At 35.9% G+C, this 14729-nt stretch overlaps 1 protein-coding gene across 4 annotated transcripts in view; it reads left to right on the top strand.

Moving 5' to 3' along the window:
- Window positions 1-14729, top strand: part of Kap3 (kinesin associated protein 3) — a 70742-nt gene that overhangs the window by 51003 nt on the left and 5010 nt on the right. The window contains exons 3-16 of one of the 4 annotated variants that reach the window (XM_018521798.1): window positions 5131-5248; window positions 5317-5485; window positions 5565-5771; window positions 5910-6046; window positions 6126-6638; window positions 6722-6890; window positions 7008-7105; window positions 7186-7404; window positions 7484-7649; window positions 7776-7901; window positions 8002-8106; window positions 13915-14000; window positions 14251-14437; window positions 14513-14603. In XM_018521798.1, coding sequence (XP_018377300.1) covers window positions 5131-5248; window positions 5317-5485; window positions 5565-5771; window positions 5910-6046; window positions 6126-6638; window positions 6722-6890; window positions 7008-7105; window positions 7186-7404; window positions 7484-7649; window positions 7776-7901; window positions 8002-8106; window positions 13915-14000; window positions 14251-14437; window positions 14513-14603 — 2391 coding nt within the window. Of the gene's footprint in view, window positions 1-5130; window positions 5249-5316; window positions 5486-5564; window positions 5772-5909; window positions 6047-6125; window positions 6639-6721; window positions 6891-7004; window positions 7106-7185; window positions 7405-7483; window positions 7650-7775; window positions 7902-8001; window positions 8107-13914; window positions 14001-14250; window positions 14438-14512; window positions 14604-14729 lie in introns of all 4 variants that reach the window. The other 3 variants (XM_018521799.1, XM_018521797.1, XM_018521800.1) reach the window with 3 other exon arrangements.

The following is a 14729-nucleotide window of genomic DNA, read 5'->3' as shown; positions in this document are numbered from 1 at the left end:
CTACCGCAGCTGTGACTCTCATTAGCCCATTAATGTTTATGTTATTTGTAATTTATTTAACTTTCTATAAATTAATTGGTCCTGAAAAGGACCGTTTTTATGTTTACAATTTATGTGGCCCTGAAAAGGGCCGTTTATAACAAAAACTATATAATTCTTTCTCTATAAGAGATTGTCGGTTTTGTCTGAGTGAATCTCTTAGGTCCCCAGAGTCTTCTGCGTGAAAGGTCGAGAGAGTAGGATCCAGGAGGTGGGTCTGGTGGTGTGTAGCTAGTTGGTGTCCTGGTGGTGTGTAGCTAGCTGGTGATCCTGGTGGTGTAGATGTTTGTTTCTGTGATGTTAAGTCGCTCTGCGTCTCTCGGTGAACTACGGTAGGCTCAGCGTTCCTCGGTGAACTCTAGGAACAGGCAGGGTCTGCGTTGCCTTCGTAGAGAAGTCACTCGGAGATTTTGGTAGCGGAGACAGGAGCGGCGGTGGTACCGGATAACTGGGAGACAGCGGTCTCCTAACCCTCGGGTCGTTACCGGCCAGGAGGAAGCTCGGAGGTCTTGTGAGGACCGGCGATGAATTGTCCACCTTAAATAGTCGCCAGATCACTGGAGGGGATGTTGATTCGCCCTGTTGCTTAGTTGCCGTTGGATTACTCGGTGTAACCTCTTGAAACTGTAACGGCTCGCTGGATCTCGCTGAGGAAGATTTCTTCCACCAGGGAATGATCCGTGAACGACGAGAGACAGGCTCCACGGTTACACCACAAAAAGGATGGATGCTCTTGCAGTATGTTGCAAGAGACGAAATCAAGCCGTTGGCCATGCCTTTATATAGCCGTTCAGAGTTTTTCAGAATACGAGAAGATCTACCGAAATGCGCCTTCTATTAATTTCTTGAGAAATTAATTTTTTCCGAATCTCTTCAAGTAGGTCTTGGAAACAAATGCATCCGCATGAAGTTTGCTTCGTTCGGGTTGTTCGAAATATGTATGTGGTGTCAAATAGACCGCCACAATTACCTTCGCTTTCTCTCTCTACAATATCCAAATATGTATACCGGGTGTTTCAGACCACCCGTCCCACCCTTTTATCTTCGCAGGATAAGGTTCAATCGAAAAAGTGTTCAGACAAAAATTGTAAGGTTTCAAAAGATCTATTTTCTGATGCTATGAGTTTGACCTCTAGTGACATTACCAAGGTCAGGTCAAGGTCACGTCGACTTTTTTAAACGGAAACACTAATTTTTTATTGCATATTCTTGTAGCTTGTCTCGAGTGCTTTTCAAAACACTATAATTAAGTTCATTTTCTTCATTAAGTACTTTTTGAGTTATAAGGCTTGAAGGTTACAGTACCTCCGGCATTAGTATTATCTAAGATATCCAAATGATGGTCATAACCTTCTAAATTATACGGGGTCAACGTTGACAACATTTGCCAAAATGAAGACTTTTGGTGGTTGTTCCTCTTATTTCCATTTTTAAAATAAAATCAAGGTAATGGTTTCTATCAAAAAATTTTAATAAATAAATTGGGTGCAAACTATCGAATGGAAATACCTATTTTAAATTCCCAGTTTCGAACGGAAATTGATTTTTTCATTGAAACATGGTATCTTTTATTGCGGATTTAGATTAAAGGTACACGAAAAAACATGAAACTTTTATACCGAGCACTTTTTTGAAAAACGTCAAATGTAACCTTCAAATAAGCATTGAAATGACTTTTAACGGAAAGAATATTTTTGCAATGTCTACTCTCAGCATAACCCAGGATCTACGACGAGGACGTGGCAGATATCAGATCCCATGTATCGTGTACGTAGAAATAAGGACCCTGTGGTCATCATTTCCACAGTATTTTATGATTCCAAACCCTCCCTACGGTGTGTGCGTGCGTGCGCGCGCGCTTGTGTGTATTTGTGTGAGTGTGCGCCTACAATCAGATATGTTCAGATTAATTAATGTTCGAAGTGCCTACCGTTTGCTTCGACGCAAGCAAGTACTCTTGTCTGGAAATGACTTGTTGCATGAAAAATTTCATCAGCATCTAGAGAACGAATTGCTTCTCATATTCTTCGAATCATATCTTCTTTTGTCGTAGGACGTTCGCGGTATACCAGATCTTTTATTCTTCCCCATAAATAATAATCGAGAACAGTGAGGTCCGGTGATCATGGTGGCCACTGATGTGGGCCATATTTGCCTATCATTTGTCTTTAAACATATCGTTCAATCGGTCACAGGCAACTCTAGATGTATGCGCTGGGCATCCGTCTTGCTGAAACCATAATTTGGCGCAATTGTAAGGGAATATTTTCAAGCAAGAGATGAAGATCGTTTTCAATAAAATTGGCGTATCGAACACCGATAAGATTTTCTTCAAAGAAAAACGGTCCAACGATATGTCCAATAATTCCGCACCAAGCATTGACTTTCCAAACACGTTGATGGTCAATTTCTCGAAACCAATGAGGATTTTCTTATGACCAATAACGATAATTATGAGTATTTACAGAACCATCACTTTTAAAAGTGCTTTCATCAGGAAATAAAATTTTATAATGAAAGTTTCGCCGTTGTTGACGTATCCAATTGCAAAATTCGAGTCTGCGTCTAACATCGGTATTCGTAAGTTCTTGGTGAAGTGTCATTTTGTACGGATGTAACTTGTTTTCATTGAAAATCCGCGAAATTGTACTAGCACTAATACCAGATTCTTTTTCCATACGCCTTAATAAATCGTGGGGATGCAATTGAGTAAATGCAAGAATTTCTGGCGCCCTTTGGGCCTTAATTGGGCGTTGAATTTGTCTATTTTTATTGTAATCAGGTAGAGTAATACCTTTATTAGCAATTCGCTTAGCTAAGCGAGAAAAAACATGGTGTGAATGGGGAGTGCGATTCGGGTATCGTTCTCGCCATAATCTTTCAGTTGCTCTAAATTGACCTGACCTTGGTAATGCCACTAGAGGTAAAACTCATAGCATTAGAAAATAGATCTTTTGAAACCTTACAATTTTTGTCTGAACACTTTTTCGATTGAACCTTATCCTGCGAAGATAAAAGGGTGGGACCGGTGGTCTGAAACACCCGATATACACTGCCGTCGAAAAATTTCCGGACATATAACTTAAAATTGTATAATATTCAGATCATCGTAATTCGGTAAAAAATCATCGCAGACGAAAAAATAAAAAAACATTTTAAAGCTTAAAACTTATACTTTAGCATGCTTTGGACCGTTTTTCAAAAAAAAATTGTCTTTACAGTTGTATATCTTAATAAATACCACGTTGTTGTCTTTCTTAAAATTACGTACATTTAACATTGCGCAGTTTGATAAAAAGTTTTTTTTTCAAAAAGTTCAATATTTTTGAAAAACAGTACAAAGATTTACCTCCAAAATGCTTTTTTTAAAAATTTTCTTATGATTTTTCTTGACTGAGTTACGCTTCATTGAAGCTAAACCTGCATTGCTAAATAACCAACTTAAAATTTGGTAAAATTTGGTAAAATTTGGTAAAAAATTATCACAAAAAATTTTATCTTCTCAATTCTGTAGAATTAAATTAAAAAACGATCAGAAGCTTGTTAAAGTACAAACTTCAAGCTTCAAAATACCTCTACGATGGTATTTCACCGAATTGTAATGTTGGTTGTGAGCTATGCAGCTTTAGCTTCAATGATGCGTAATTCAGTCAAGAAAAATCATAAGAAAATTTTTAAAAAAGCATTTTGGAGGTAAATCTTTGTACTGTTTTTCAAAAATATTGAACTTTTTGAAAAAAAAAACTTTATCAAACTGCGCAATGTTAATGTACGTAATTTTAAGAAATACAACAACGTGGTATTTATTAAGATATACATCTGTAAAGACACATTTTTTTTTGAAAAGCGGTCCAAAGCATGCTAAAGTATAAGTTTTAAGCTTTAAAATGTTTTTTTATTTTTTCGTCTGCGATGATTTTTTATCGAGTTACGATGACCTGAATATTATGTAATTTTAAGTTATATGTCCGGAAACTTTTCGACGGCAGTGTATATACATATTCGGATATTGTAGAGAGATAAAGCGAAGGTAATTATTGTAATTTCTTACAAAATTTTTTATTTAATCTAATTTTATGATTATTTTTATGTCCTGTTTTGTCCGGTTCGATTTTATTTCCAAAAACGAAATGTTCGGTAATTTACACTTTTGAATCTGGCAACCCTAGGTACGGTTAGGGCAAACACTACACTATTATTGTTCACAGAGCTTGTATTCGCTAGCGCTATATTGGCTTGGTGAACAAAGATGGTAGCGTTAGCGTTGGTAGTACGGTTCTTCTTCTTTATTTAATTGGCCCAGGCCCTCGACAACGAGGTGAACATGGCCATGCTTACTAATCACAGTTAAAGCCGGAATCGCTTTTCAAAAAATTAATGAAATGATGCAATATCCGAAGCAGGGTAGACGAGCGTCCGTCCTACTCGAGCAAGCAAACGAGACTTTTGGTAGTACGGTAGTGAGCTCTCTGAACTTACCCATAGGGTGCATATATCAGTGATGCACATCTGGCTCCCGGGTAACACGAGAATCCTCACCACTCTCGCTGTCTCGCTCCCTCTCGCGAGCGAGACAGCGAGAGTGGTGGGGGTGATTCTCGTGTTGCCGGGGAGCCAAATGTGCACCACTGGCATATATGGATAAATCGGATAAAGCCCCAGCAAGTAAAGCAAAATAAAGTGAGGTAAGATTGATATTGCAAATGGCGTCCAAATTTGCAAGTTAAGCTGGAAACACAATAGACACAGGCAATAGGCACAGACAACAGGGAATAACGAGCCGTCCAATCAGAGCTCTGGGATATAATATCGAACTTATACCCCAAAGCTCTGATTGGACGGCTCGTTATTCCCTGTTGCCTGTGCCTATTGTCTGTGTCTATTGTGTTTCCAGCTTAAGTCCTCTCAGCGGACCTTCCCAATTCAACGCAAAAACCGGTTCCACTTTTTCTGCCCGCGCGCCATCAGGTTGATTCTCCTTTTCTCTTACTTCGCGTGATAGACAAAAAGACGAAAAAAAAACTGCTTACAGCATGTGAGCACGCTTACATCATAAAAACAATTTATACGATTCTAATAATTGATGTTTAGGAAAGTAAGATCCGGGACATTGGATGTCCATCCAACAGAGAAGGCTTTGGTAGTAAATTATGATGTTGAGGCACTGATATTGGGGGAACTGGGAGATCCTATGCTCGGCGATCGTAAAGTACGTTTTCTTACATAAATAACTGACTTGCAAGACCTGAGCTATTGTACGTTTATCATTGTATATAGGAATGTCAAAAGATAATCAGATTGAAGAGTTTAAACGCCGACACAAATGTTTCTCTCTTAGCCAAAGAGGTAATGGAAAAGTGCTCATTGATACATGAATCTAAACTGCACGAGGTTGAGCAATTGATTTATTATCTACAAAATCGTCGAACCAATGATATCAGTGCAGGTAATGTAACATGGTTTTTATGTTTTTATTTTTATATGTTTGAGATTCTAGAAGTTTAATAAATTTATAATTTTCTTAGGTAGTGATAGTAATTTTCAGCCGCCAAGACCGGCATCGTCGAATTCATTGATCACAGAGAACATCGAAGTTGAACGTTCAGTCATTAGTAACGTCGATAGTTATATTGAATTATTATACGAAGAAATACCAGCCAAAATTAAAGGTTCATTGTTAATTTTACAATTAGCGAGGGTACCTGATAACCTTTTGGAATTGACAAAAAATGGTAATTTTTGTATTATATATTTTTTTCTATAAATTTTAGAAAATTTTAATTTGATTCATAATAGTAATAAGAAAATTATGTATCATTGAAAATATTTGTGATTAATTATAATATGAGATTATCTTTTTGTTCATACAGAATCGTTATTAAGTGCATTAGCTCGAGTTCTGAGAGAAGATTGGCGACGCAGCATAGAACTGTCCACAAACATCATTTATATCTTCTTTTGCTTCTCAACGTATAGTCAGTTTCATAACATTGTGCTCGAATATAGAGTAAGTTGCAAACGTTGATGAAACTTGGAAGAATTAGACAACCTTTGGAACTATATTCACATTTTTTTCTTTCATGTAGATTGGTTCTCTTTGTATGGATATAATTGATTTTGAGTTACGTCGCTATGACCAGTGGAAGGAGGATATGGAGAAACGTCGGAAACAATTTGAAAACATCACTGGTCTAACGTTTTTCCCAGCGAGCAATAATGACAACTGTGATAGAAAAATTAGAATCATTGATGATATTTGGAATATGGAAGGTCCGTTAGATTATGAAGTCAAGAAACGATCTGTGGAAGTATCTATAACCGTCTCTGAGAGTGATGTTAAGAAGCTAAAGGAAGAACTAGAAAAAAGTCGCAAGAAGTTTAAGAGTTTGACTAAAAAGCAAGAGCAACTGTTGCGAGTAGCATTTTATCTACTCTTAAATATTGCCGAAAACGCTATGGAAGTTGAAAGGAAAATGCGTAAAAAAAATGTCATTGGTATGCTGATTAAAACATTAGACAGGACGAACACAGACTTGTTGATTCTGGTTGTTACATTTTTGAAGAAATTATCCATCTTTCGCGAAAACAAAGATCTTATGGTAATATTAAATATTTTATATAAATATCACATATGAAAAAATGTATCTTATATAAAAATGTAAATGTACACCCACATTTACAGATAGAAGAAAATATTATAGACAAATTACCAAGACTTTTACAAAACAATAATGCTGATCTTGTGCTAAGTACTTTAAAATTGCTATTTAATCTTTCTTTTGATGCTAAATTGAGAGCAAGAATGATTAGAGTGGGTATGTTACCAAAATGGATAAAGTTGCTTAGTCAAGGTAAGATTTGTGTTGATACATATACTCTCGTTTTTACATATAATAATGTATAAAAAATTCTACATAATCTTCAATGTATTAATTCTATATACGTTGTCAATATTATATTCGCAGCTGATATAAAAAATAAGAGCACAATTGTAGGACTACTTTATCATGTCAGTATGGATGACAAAGTGAAAGCTATGTTTACAAATACAGATTGTATTTCAATGGTATATAAAAATCTATAAGGTTTTGATATAAATTTAACAAACTTGAAATTAACTACATAACATCTGTACATTCTACTTAGGTAACGAGCATGGTATTAAATTCTGAAGATGAGCATGTAAGATCTGAATTAATAGCACTCGGCATAAATTTAGCTATTAATAATAAAAATGCGCAACTGATGGTGGAAAATAATCATTTGCAAGGTCTCATAAAAATTGCATTTAGAAATCAAGATGCCCTTGTAATGAAGATGATTAGAAATATTTCCCAACACGATTCAATAAAGGAAAATTTTGTCGTGAGTTGAAACATTAACGTTAGGATTAATATAACAAATATAACTATTATCGTAATTTTTGCTCATATATATTTAATAGGAATTTGTGGGTGATTTTGCAATGGCCTTGACTCAGTCTGATTCTCAAGACTTTGTACTGGAAGTGATTGGCGTGTTAGGCAATTTGGAATTATCTGATTTGGATTATTCTCAAATCATTCAACGCTGCAATCTTATACCATGGATACGTAATAATTTGGTTCCAGGTATGATTTCTTTCTCTTTTCTGTATCTTGTATTATTCTTTACACATTTAATATTAATATATAGAATTGAAGTAAATAATATTAAATCTTAGTTTAGATTTTGTTACATCGTTTTTATATCTATAGGTAAAGCGCAAGATGATATAGTTCTTGAGATTGTCATATTTCTCGGCACTGCAGCTCATGATGAAGATTGTGCTCGTTTGTTATGTAAGGCTGATATACTTCTCTCTCTTATCGAACTGCTTAAAGGTATGTATTAGAAAGCAAACATACACAAAAAACCATACATATTTTAACCATACGTTTATGTCCCGACAAGCATTATTTTCAATATGTAATGTCATTACAGCCAAGCAAGAGGATGATGAAATGGTTTTACAAATTATTTATATTTTTTATCAAATTGCAAAACATGATTCAACCCGAGATTATTTGATTCGCGAGACCGGTAATGGTAATATATAATCAATTTTCTCAATCATTAGATTTAAATAAGATAGATAAAGATGCATAAAATAGTATGGCAAGTGTTATAAATATATTTAAACTGGAGACGCCAATAAGAGTCTGCGAGACAGCGAGAGTGGTGGGGATGATTCTCGTGTTACCCGGGAGCCAGATGTGCATCACTGGTCTAGACATGAGCCGCAATTTTATATGCAAGGTAATAGTTTTAACAAAAATCTGTAAGAGAGAAGGACACACATTTACTATTGTTTTCTCTTAATTTGTTCTTTTCCTTATTTATTTATTTCTCTCTCTCAGGAATTGTTAAAACATGGCGGACCAATCAAAAGTGACTTTCTCATATCCATATCATGGACTTGTATATGTTACACTAGATTGCTAAAGCCCTAAACACAAGCACAAGCCCTATACGAGGAAATAGTGATAACAATAGAAATAGCAATAGCGATAGTCAATAGTGATAGCAATAGGAACAGAGGAATCCAATATATGGAAATACATATGTCGATGCACTTAGGAACAGTGGTGTACATTTAGCTCCTCGGCAACACGAGAATCACTCCCACCACTCTCGCTGTCTCGCTCGCTCTCGCGCAGCTGCTGCGCGAGAGCGAGCGAGACAGCGAGAGTGGTGGGGATGATTCTCGTGTTGCCCGGGAGCCAGATGTGCATCACTGCTTAGGAACACGGAATAAGGCAACAGCAATAAATTTCCGACAAGTTGGAATTCTGTATCTTATAACGTACCAATCAATCAGCGTTCAGCTTTTTCACTTTGTTTAAGCCCACGGTATATACAAAGACGTAATAAGGAAATCGTAACATTGGATTCACTATTGGCCTTACGGTCTTTACTATAATTGGCTAATTCGTATACTGTTTATGTCTTACTATCTAACGTTTTTGTATGTACCATGGGCTTTATATGTGCTATAACCTTGAAGCAAATGGATGAATATACTACAGTCTATATACCAGATCAAATTGATTGGCATTTTTATTTCTTTGTGGGATTGTGCAACGGGAGGCGACAATTATATATCGCTATTTTTGTTGCTGTTGCCTTACAATAGACCTGTTCTTTTTGGCTGAATTTTTGCACCAATTCATCTTTCTTCCTCTTCTTTTCTCGTGAAGAGATAAGGAAGAAAGATGACCTGGTGCAAAAGTTCAATTAAAAAGAACAGGCCTATTGTGTCTAGGACTTAACTCCCCACGATTTCCTTACGTAAAGGTACTGCCTGCCCGAATTAGATGTGCAGAATAAGACCGTCACGTGACTGCAGAAAAGAGGTGCCAACAGATCGTGTCAGCCTCTCTATAATTGATTCAAGATATTGGTCATGATCCACTTGACGCTACAAATGCTTTGAAACATTTTTTAATTGGTCAATCAAAAGCTTCGAAGCATTTGTAGCGCCAAATGGACTGTATCCATTGTATACCTCTCTGCACTGAAAAAAAAGTCTAGTTATAGTTACCAAATATTGAGTGAAATAGTTTCAACTAAATGTTGAGTAAATATTACTAAACAATATTACCAACGGTAATACTTACTAAATATTTGTAAAGGTAAACTTATGTTTAGTTATATTACCTCAACATTTAGTTGAAACTATTTTACTCAATATTTGGTAGCTATAACTAGACTTCTTTTTCAGTGTGTGATCGATTCAAGATATCATATGTACATCTTTGTTGATTGGATCAGAGAATCCTGAGAGAAGACATGTAGGCCTTTTTTCTGTAACCATAAAATGCCCTCACACACTACTATCCTTTGAAGAAGTGCATGTAAATTACACAATATCCATTTTTTGTGGTGCCTCTGATGGAAATAAATCGCTGAAATAACTAAAATATATCAAATTAATAGAGATTTCAACGATTTATTTTCATCAGGAGAGCACATCCACTTCTTCATAGAGCAGTAGTGTACGGAGCATTCTGCAGTTACAGGAAAAAGGCCCTCATGTCCTCTTTCAAGTTTTTCTCTGATTATATGCGTGGACTGGGCTCCTATTCTTGAAAAGAACCGTATACGAACTAGAGATATCCCTGGTAAAAAAAGTTAATAGAGTATGATAGAAAAATCTTATTATCGTTTTGAATATGGAATCTGGTTCGTGAATTCACTAATTTGAATCAGATCTTATAGGAATCTTGTACAAATATTATAGAATCCGATAAAATACAATAGGATTCGTATTCGATCAATCGTGATGCTCGCGAGGTCTACAATAGAAAATTATATAAACTTACAGAAAACGATACAAATTGATAGAAATCCTATTATTTCCAATCATTCTCTATTAATTTCTTTTTCCCAGGGATACTATAGTATCCGTAATACATACTATAGTATTTCCCTAGTTTTTCGTATAGGTCTCTTTTAAAAAATAGAGGCCCCGGTGTGGGTCTTATTTTGAGCATGCATATATCTTTGGCTACTTTTTGGCAGCAGTTAAAGAGACGGAATTAGGATACATTCGGAAACATCACTCTTTGGTGTAACTTGAAGTTATTTTAGTTGGAAAGTATTGAGTGTAAAAATGGATAAACGCCGCCGACGAAATATTATTAGGTGTTTAAATTAATTCTTGCTGTTGATTGGAAGAGGTCAGTATTTGTGCTATTTCAACATGGCTGAAAGTGATTGCTAATGTATATAAAAGTACTGTCAATAGGCTTTAATAATCATTATGTAACATTTGATCGGATGCAAAGAATACAATTTTTTATCGCATTAAAAATGTCGGGTTTCATACGAAAAAAAAGAACATTTGCGGGAAGCATTACTTTTCTGTTTTAATCTCAAGAAATCTGCTGCTGAAAGTCATTGTTTGCTAGTGGTGGCTTACGGGAGCATGTTCTATTTGAAACAACTTGCAGAGATTGATTTAGAAAATTCAAAAACAACGATTTTGACGTGAATGACAAGAGCGCCCTGAAACAGCCGAAAAAGTTTGAAGATGGAGAATTGGAGGCGCGCATTACTTCAAGAAGATTCATATCAGACACTCAAAGACTTGGAAAACATTAAATGTAGATGAGACAACCGTTAGTAAACATTTAAAAGCAATGGGAATGATCCAGAAGCTAGGAAACTGGGTCTCACATGAATTGAGAGAAAGAGACATTGCAAAACGTTTAACCATTTGTGAATTGCTTCAAAGACAAAAATGAAAGTCGTTTTTGCATCGGATTGTAACTGGCGATGAAAAATGGATTCGTTACGACAATCCTATTTGCGCAAGAAACCATGGCGAATCATTAACATCAAGGTCATGCTGTACATTTGATGGGATCAAGTAGGTGTAGTGTATTATGAGCTGCTGTAACTGAGTCAAACCATCAATGCTAACCGACAAACATTACCGACATCAATTACTCAATTTGAATTGAGCACTCAAAGAAAAATGCCCGCAATAAGTCAAAAGACATGACAAAGTTATTCTTTTTCATAACAACGCTAGACCACATGTTGCAGAACCAGTGAAGGAAATCGTGGAGACACTTGGATGGGATGTCTTACTCCACCCGCCCTATTCACCAGACGTTGCTCCTTCAGATTACCATTTGTTTCGGTCGATGCAGTATGCCTCTTTCTGAGTAGCACTTCAGTTACTTCAAAGATATCAAAAAATTGCTCAATGACTAGATAGCCTCGAAAGAATGAATTTGAACTTGAATTTTTCTACCGCGGACTCCATTTGTTACCCGAAAAGTGGGAAAAGATTATAGCTTTCGATGAACAATATTGTGAATAAAATATCAGGTACCTTTTTGATGAAATAAACATGAGTTTTTGTAGCAAAAACAGTGAGAATTAATTTAAGCACCTAATATATACATATATAATATAAATATGTAATATGTATATATTTTATATTTATTATATATTAATATTAATTTAAATTATTAATATTATCATTATAATTTATATTATTACTATAAGGGGCTCCACACAATAAAAGGAACAGGGAACAGAGAACAGAATAAGAATTTCAACCTATCAGAAATCATGTATTGTGGAATACACAGTGTATTGTGCGGAACCCCTAAAAAATTTATTAGATGTAGACACAACAGAGAAACCACTAGCGTCAGGGCTATGTTATTGCTCAGCACTTATCATGGAATAAACAGCAGATAATAACACCTGTATACACGAAATCCTCTTCTGTAAGTCCAGATTTACAATCGGGCTGAGTTCACTTTTTGGCGCTTTAAGCGTCGTTTCATCCTTGTTGATTATTAAATATTAAACAAGGATAATTGATGTTCATAAGCGCTATAAGCCAAAGCGAACGCAGTCTAGGTGTTTTAACCCTTATGAATATTCCACACAAACTTGCAGAGCATAACCATATGCATAAAGAAAATTATCCAATCACATTTCTGTCATAAAGACAAACGTAAACTACGATTGGATGATTTTCTTTATGCACACGTTTATGCGGCTATGCAAGTTTGTGTAAAATGGCCCTTAAGCCGTAAGAAATTGACCAACTACAGTTGGATGTGAGGAAAATAAATGATTGTGGGTGTTTTCCATTTGATGACACAAGTCGACACAAGTGTCGTTCTATCTTTATCACTCTCTGAATGTCAACAAGGATAGAACGACGTTTGTGTCGATTTGTGTCATCAAATGGAAAGCACCTTGTGATTCGTCCATTCCTTATGGCTTAAGGCTTAAAAATCTATTGTAGATCCAGGGTAAGTCCAGATCTACAATAGGGTTTTAAGCCTTAAGCCATAAGAAATGGACGAATCACAGTTGCTTATTCTTCTCGGATTCGACTATAATTGGTCAATTTCTTACGGTTTAAAACACTTATTGTAGATCCGGGGTAACGGGTGGTTTGGTCACACTCTGGGTGTATTCGAGGAGCGCGTTATCAGTGTCATTTGTGTAATACTATCCTTGTCTCACGTCTAATGGACGATGAAGATAGAATGATATAAATAGCGCTAATAGCGTCTCCCTGAATGCAGCCTTTGTGTAATTCTCTCTGTTTCCAAACGATCTTGCACTAAGTCCGGATCTACAATAGGTGATTTAAGCCTTAAGCCATAAGAAATTGAGTTTACAGTCGAGTGCGAGGAGAATAATCGACTGTGATTCGTCCATTTCTTATGGCTTAAGGCTTAAAACACCTATTGTAGATCCGAGGTAATGCACACCGAGTAAGAAAGGGTGTTTTCAAACGGCTTGTATGCATTGATGTGTACACTGATGTGTGTTTCCGAACATAGCCTTAGCAGTCCAAGGCTCGTTTGCACCAATTACTACGTTTACACGGCACGCTTTACGCCGAAGTTATAACATCGATGTTATGAAACTGGCAATCATAGCTATTCCTCTGAAGAACGGAATGACTGTGATTGACCAGTTTCATAACATCGATGTTATAACTTCGGCGTAAAGCGTGCCGTGTAAATGTAGTAAATGTTACTTTGATTTTAGGCGTCGTCTACAATACACGGAGTAAGAAGTAAGAGTAAGAAATTAACCAATCACAGTCGAATGTGAGAAGAATAATCGACTGTGATTGGTCAATTTCTTACTCTTACTTCTTACTCCGTGTATTGTAGACGGGTCTTTAAGCGAAACTTAAAACTCTGTCTTGTTTTAAAGCGAAAAAGAGACAAAGAAAGTTTTAAGCCTTACTTAAAATCAAAGTAATCTTGGTGCAATCGGGCCTAAGCCTAGTGGAATATATAGAAGTCTGTGGTCTAGATTCTTACTTAAACTAAAATAAATTGTGCAAATTTGTATTATTTACAGAAGCTCCTGGATATCTAATCGATCTAATGCATGATAAAAACCCTGCAATAAGAAAAGTCTGTGATACATGTTTAGATGTCATTGCTGTAAGTAACTAAGAACGCATGTATTTTCTTGTTTTTATAAATTTATAAATATAGTATATGTGTTAAATAATACGAAAATAATTGAGTGACACCTAGTTGGACACGAGCCACTCACAGCGTTTGAGACTACAAAGCTCCTAAGCACCGGTCGCTGTGATTGGTGGTGTCCAATCGAACCGTGATCAATCGGGATCACCCCAAATAATTTATGTAGTGTTATAAGAATTGCTAAGTATTCAACTTATTCTAGATATGCGACAAGAATTGGGCAGCCCGCATAAAAGTGGAAAAGTTTCGATCGCATAATCAGCAATGGTTGGAAATGGTTGAATCGATAGGAACAGATTCGATCAATCATATGTTACCGGATGATGATGACAGTTTATCTCCATTTATCAGCGGTGATCTACTAAAACATACTATATTATTTCCCTCTGGTAATATTTATTTTTTTCTTTTTTACGAAGTTATTATTTAGCATATCTTTATAATAAATTATCATGCTGACGTAGGTAACATAGCATCATTTAATGTGGATGATGGATTTTCGACTATGAAACATTCATCAGAATCATCTGAAAATCCTAGTCGGCCTGTTAGTAGGTACGTATACAATGATGCATACATATGTACACTCATACGCAAAAAAAACGGGCCACTTAAAATTTAGCACTAATTTTTAATATTTTCAAATAGCAATAACTCAGTGAAAATTCATCGTAGCGAGAT

Source organism: Trachymyrmex cornetzi, unplaced genomic scaffold, assembly GCF_001594075.2.
Source record: "Trachymyrmex cornetzi isolate Tcor2-1 unplaced genomic scaffold, Tcor1.1 scaffold1232, whole genome shotgun sequence".
NCBI classification, from domain to species: domain Eukaryota; kingdom Metazoa; phylum Arthropoda; class Insecta; order Hymenoptera; family Formicidae; genus Trachymyrmex; species Trachymyrmex cornetzi.
Note: the sequence above shows the minus strand (reverse complement) of the source record. Positions and strands in the feature narration are given on the sequence as shown.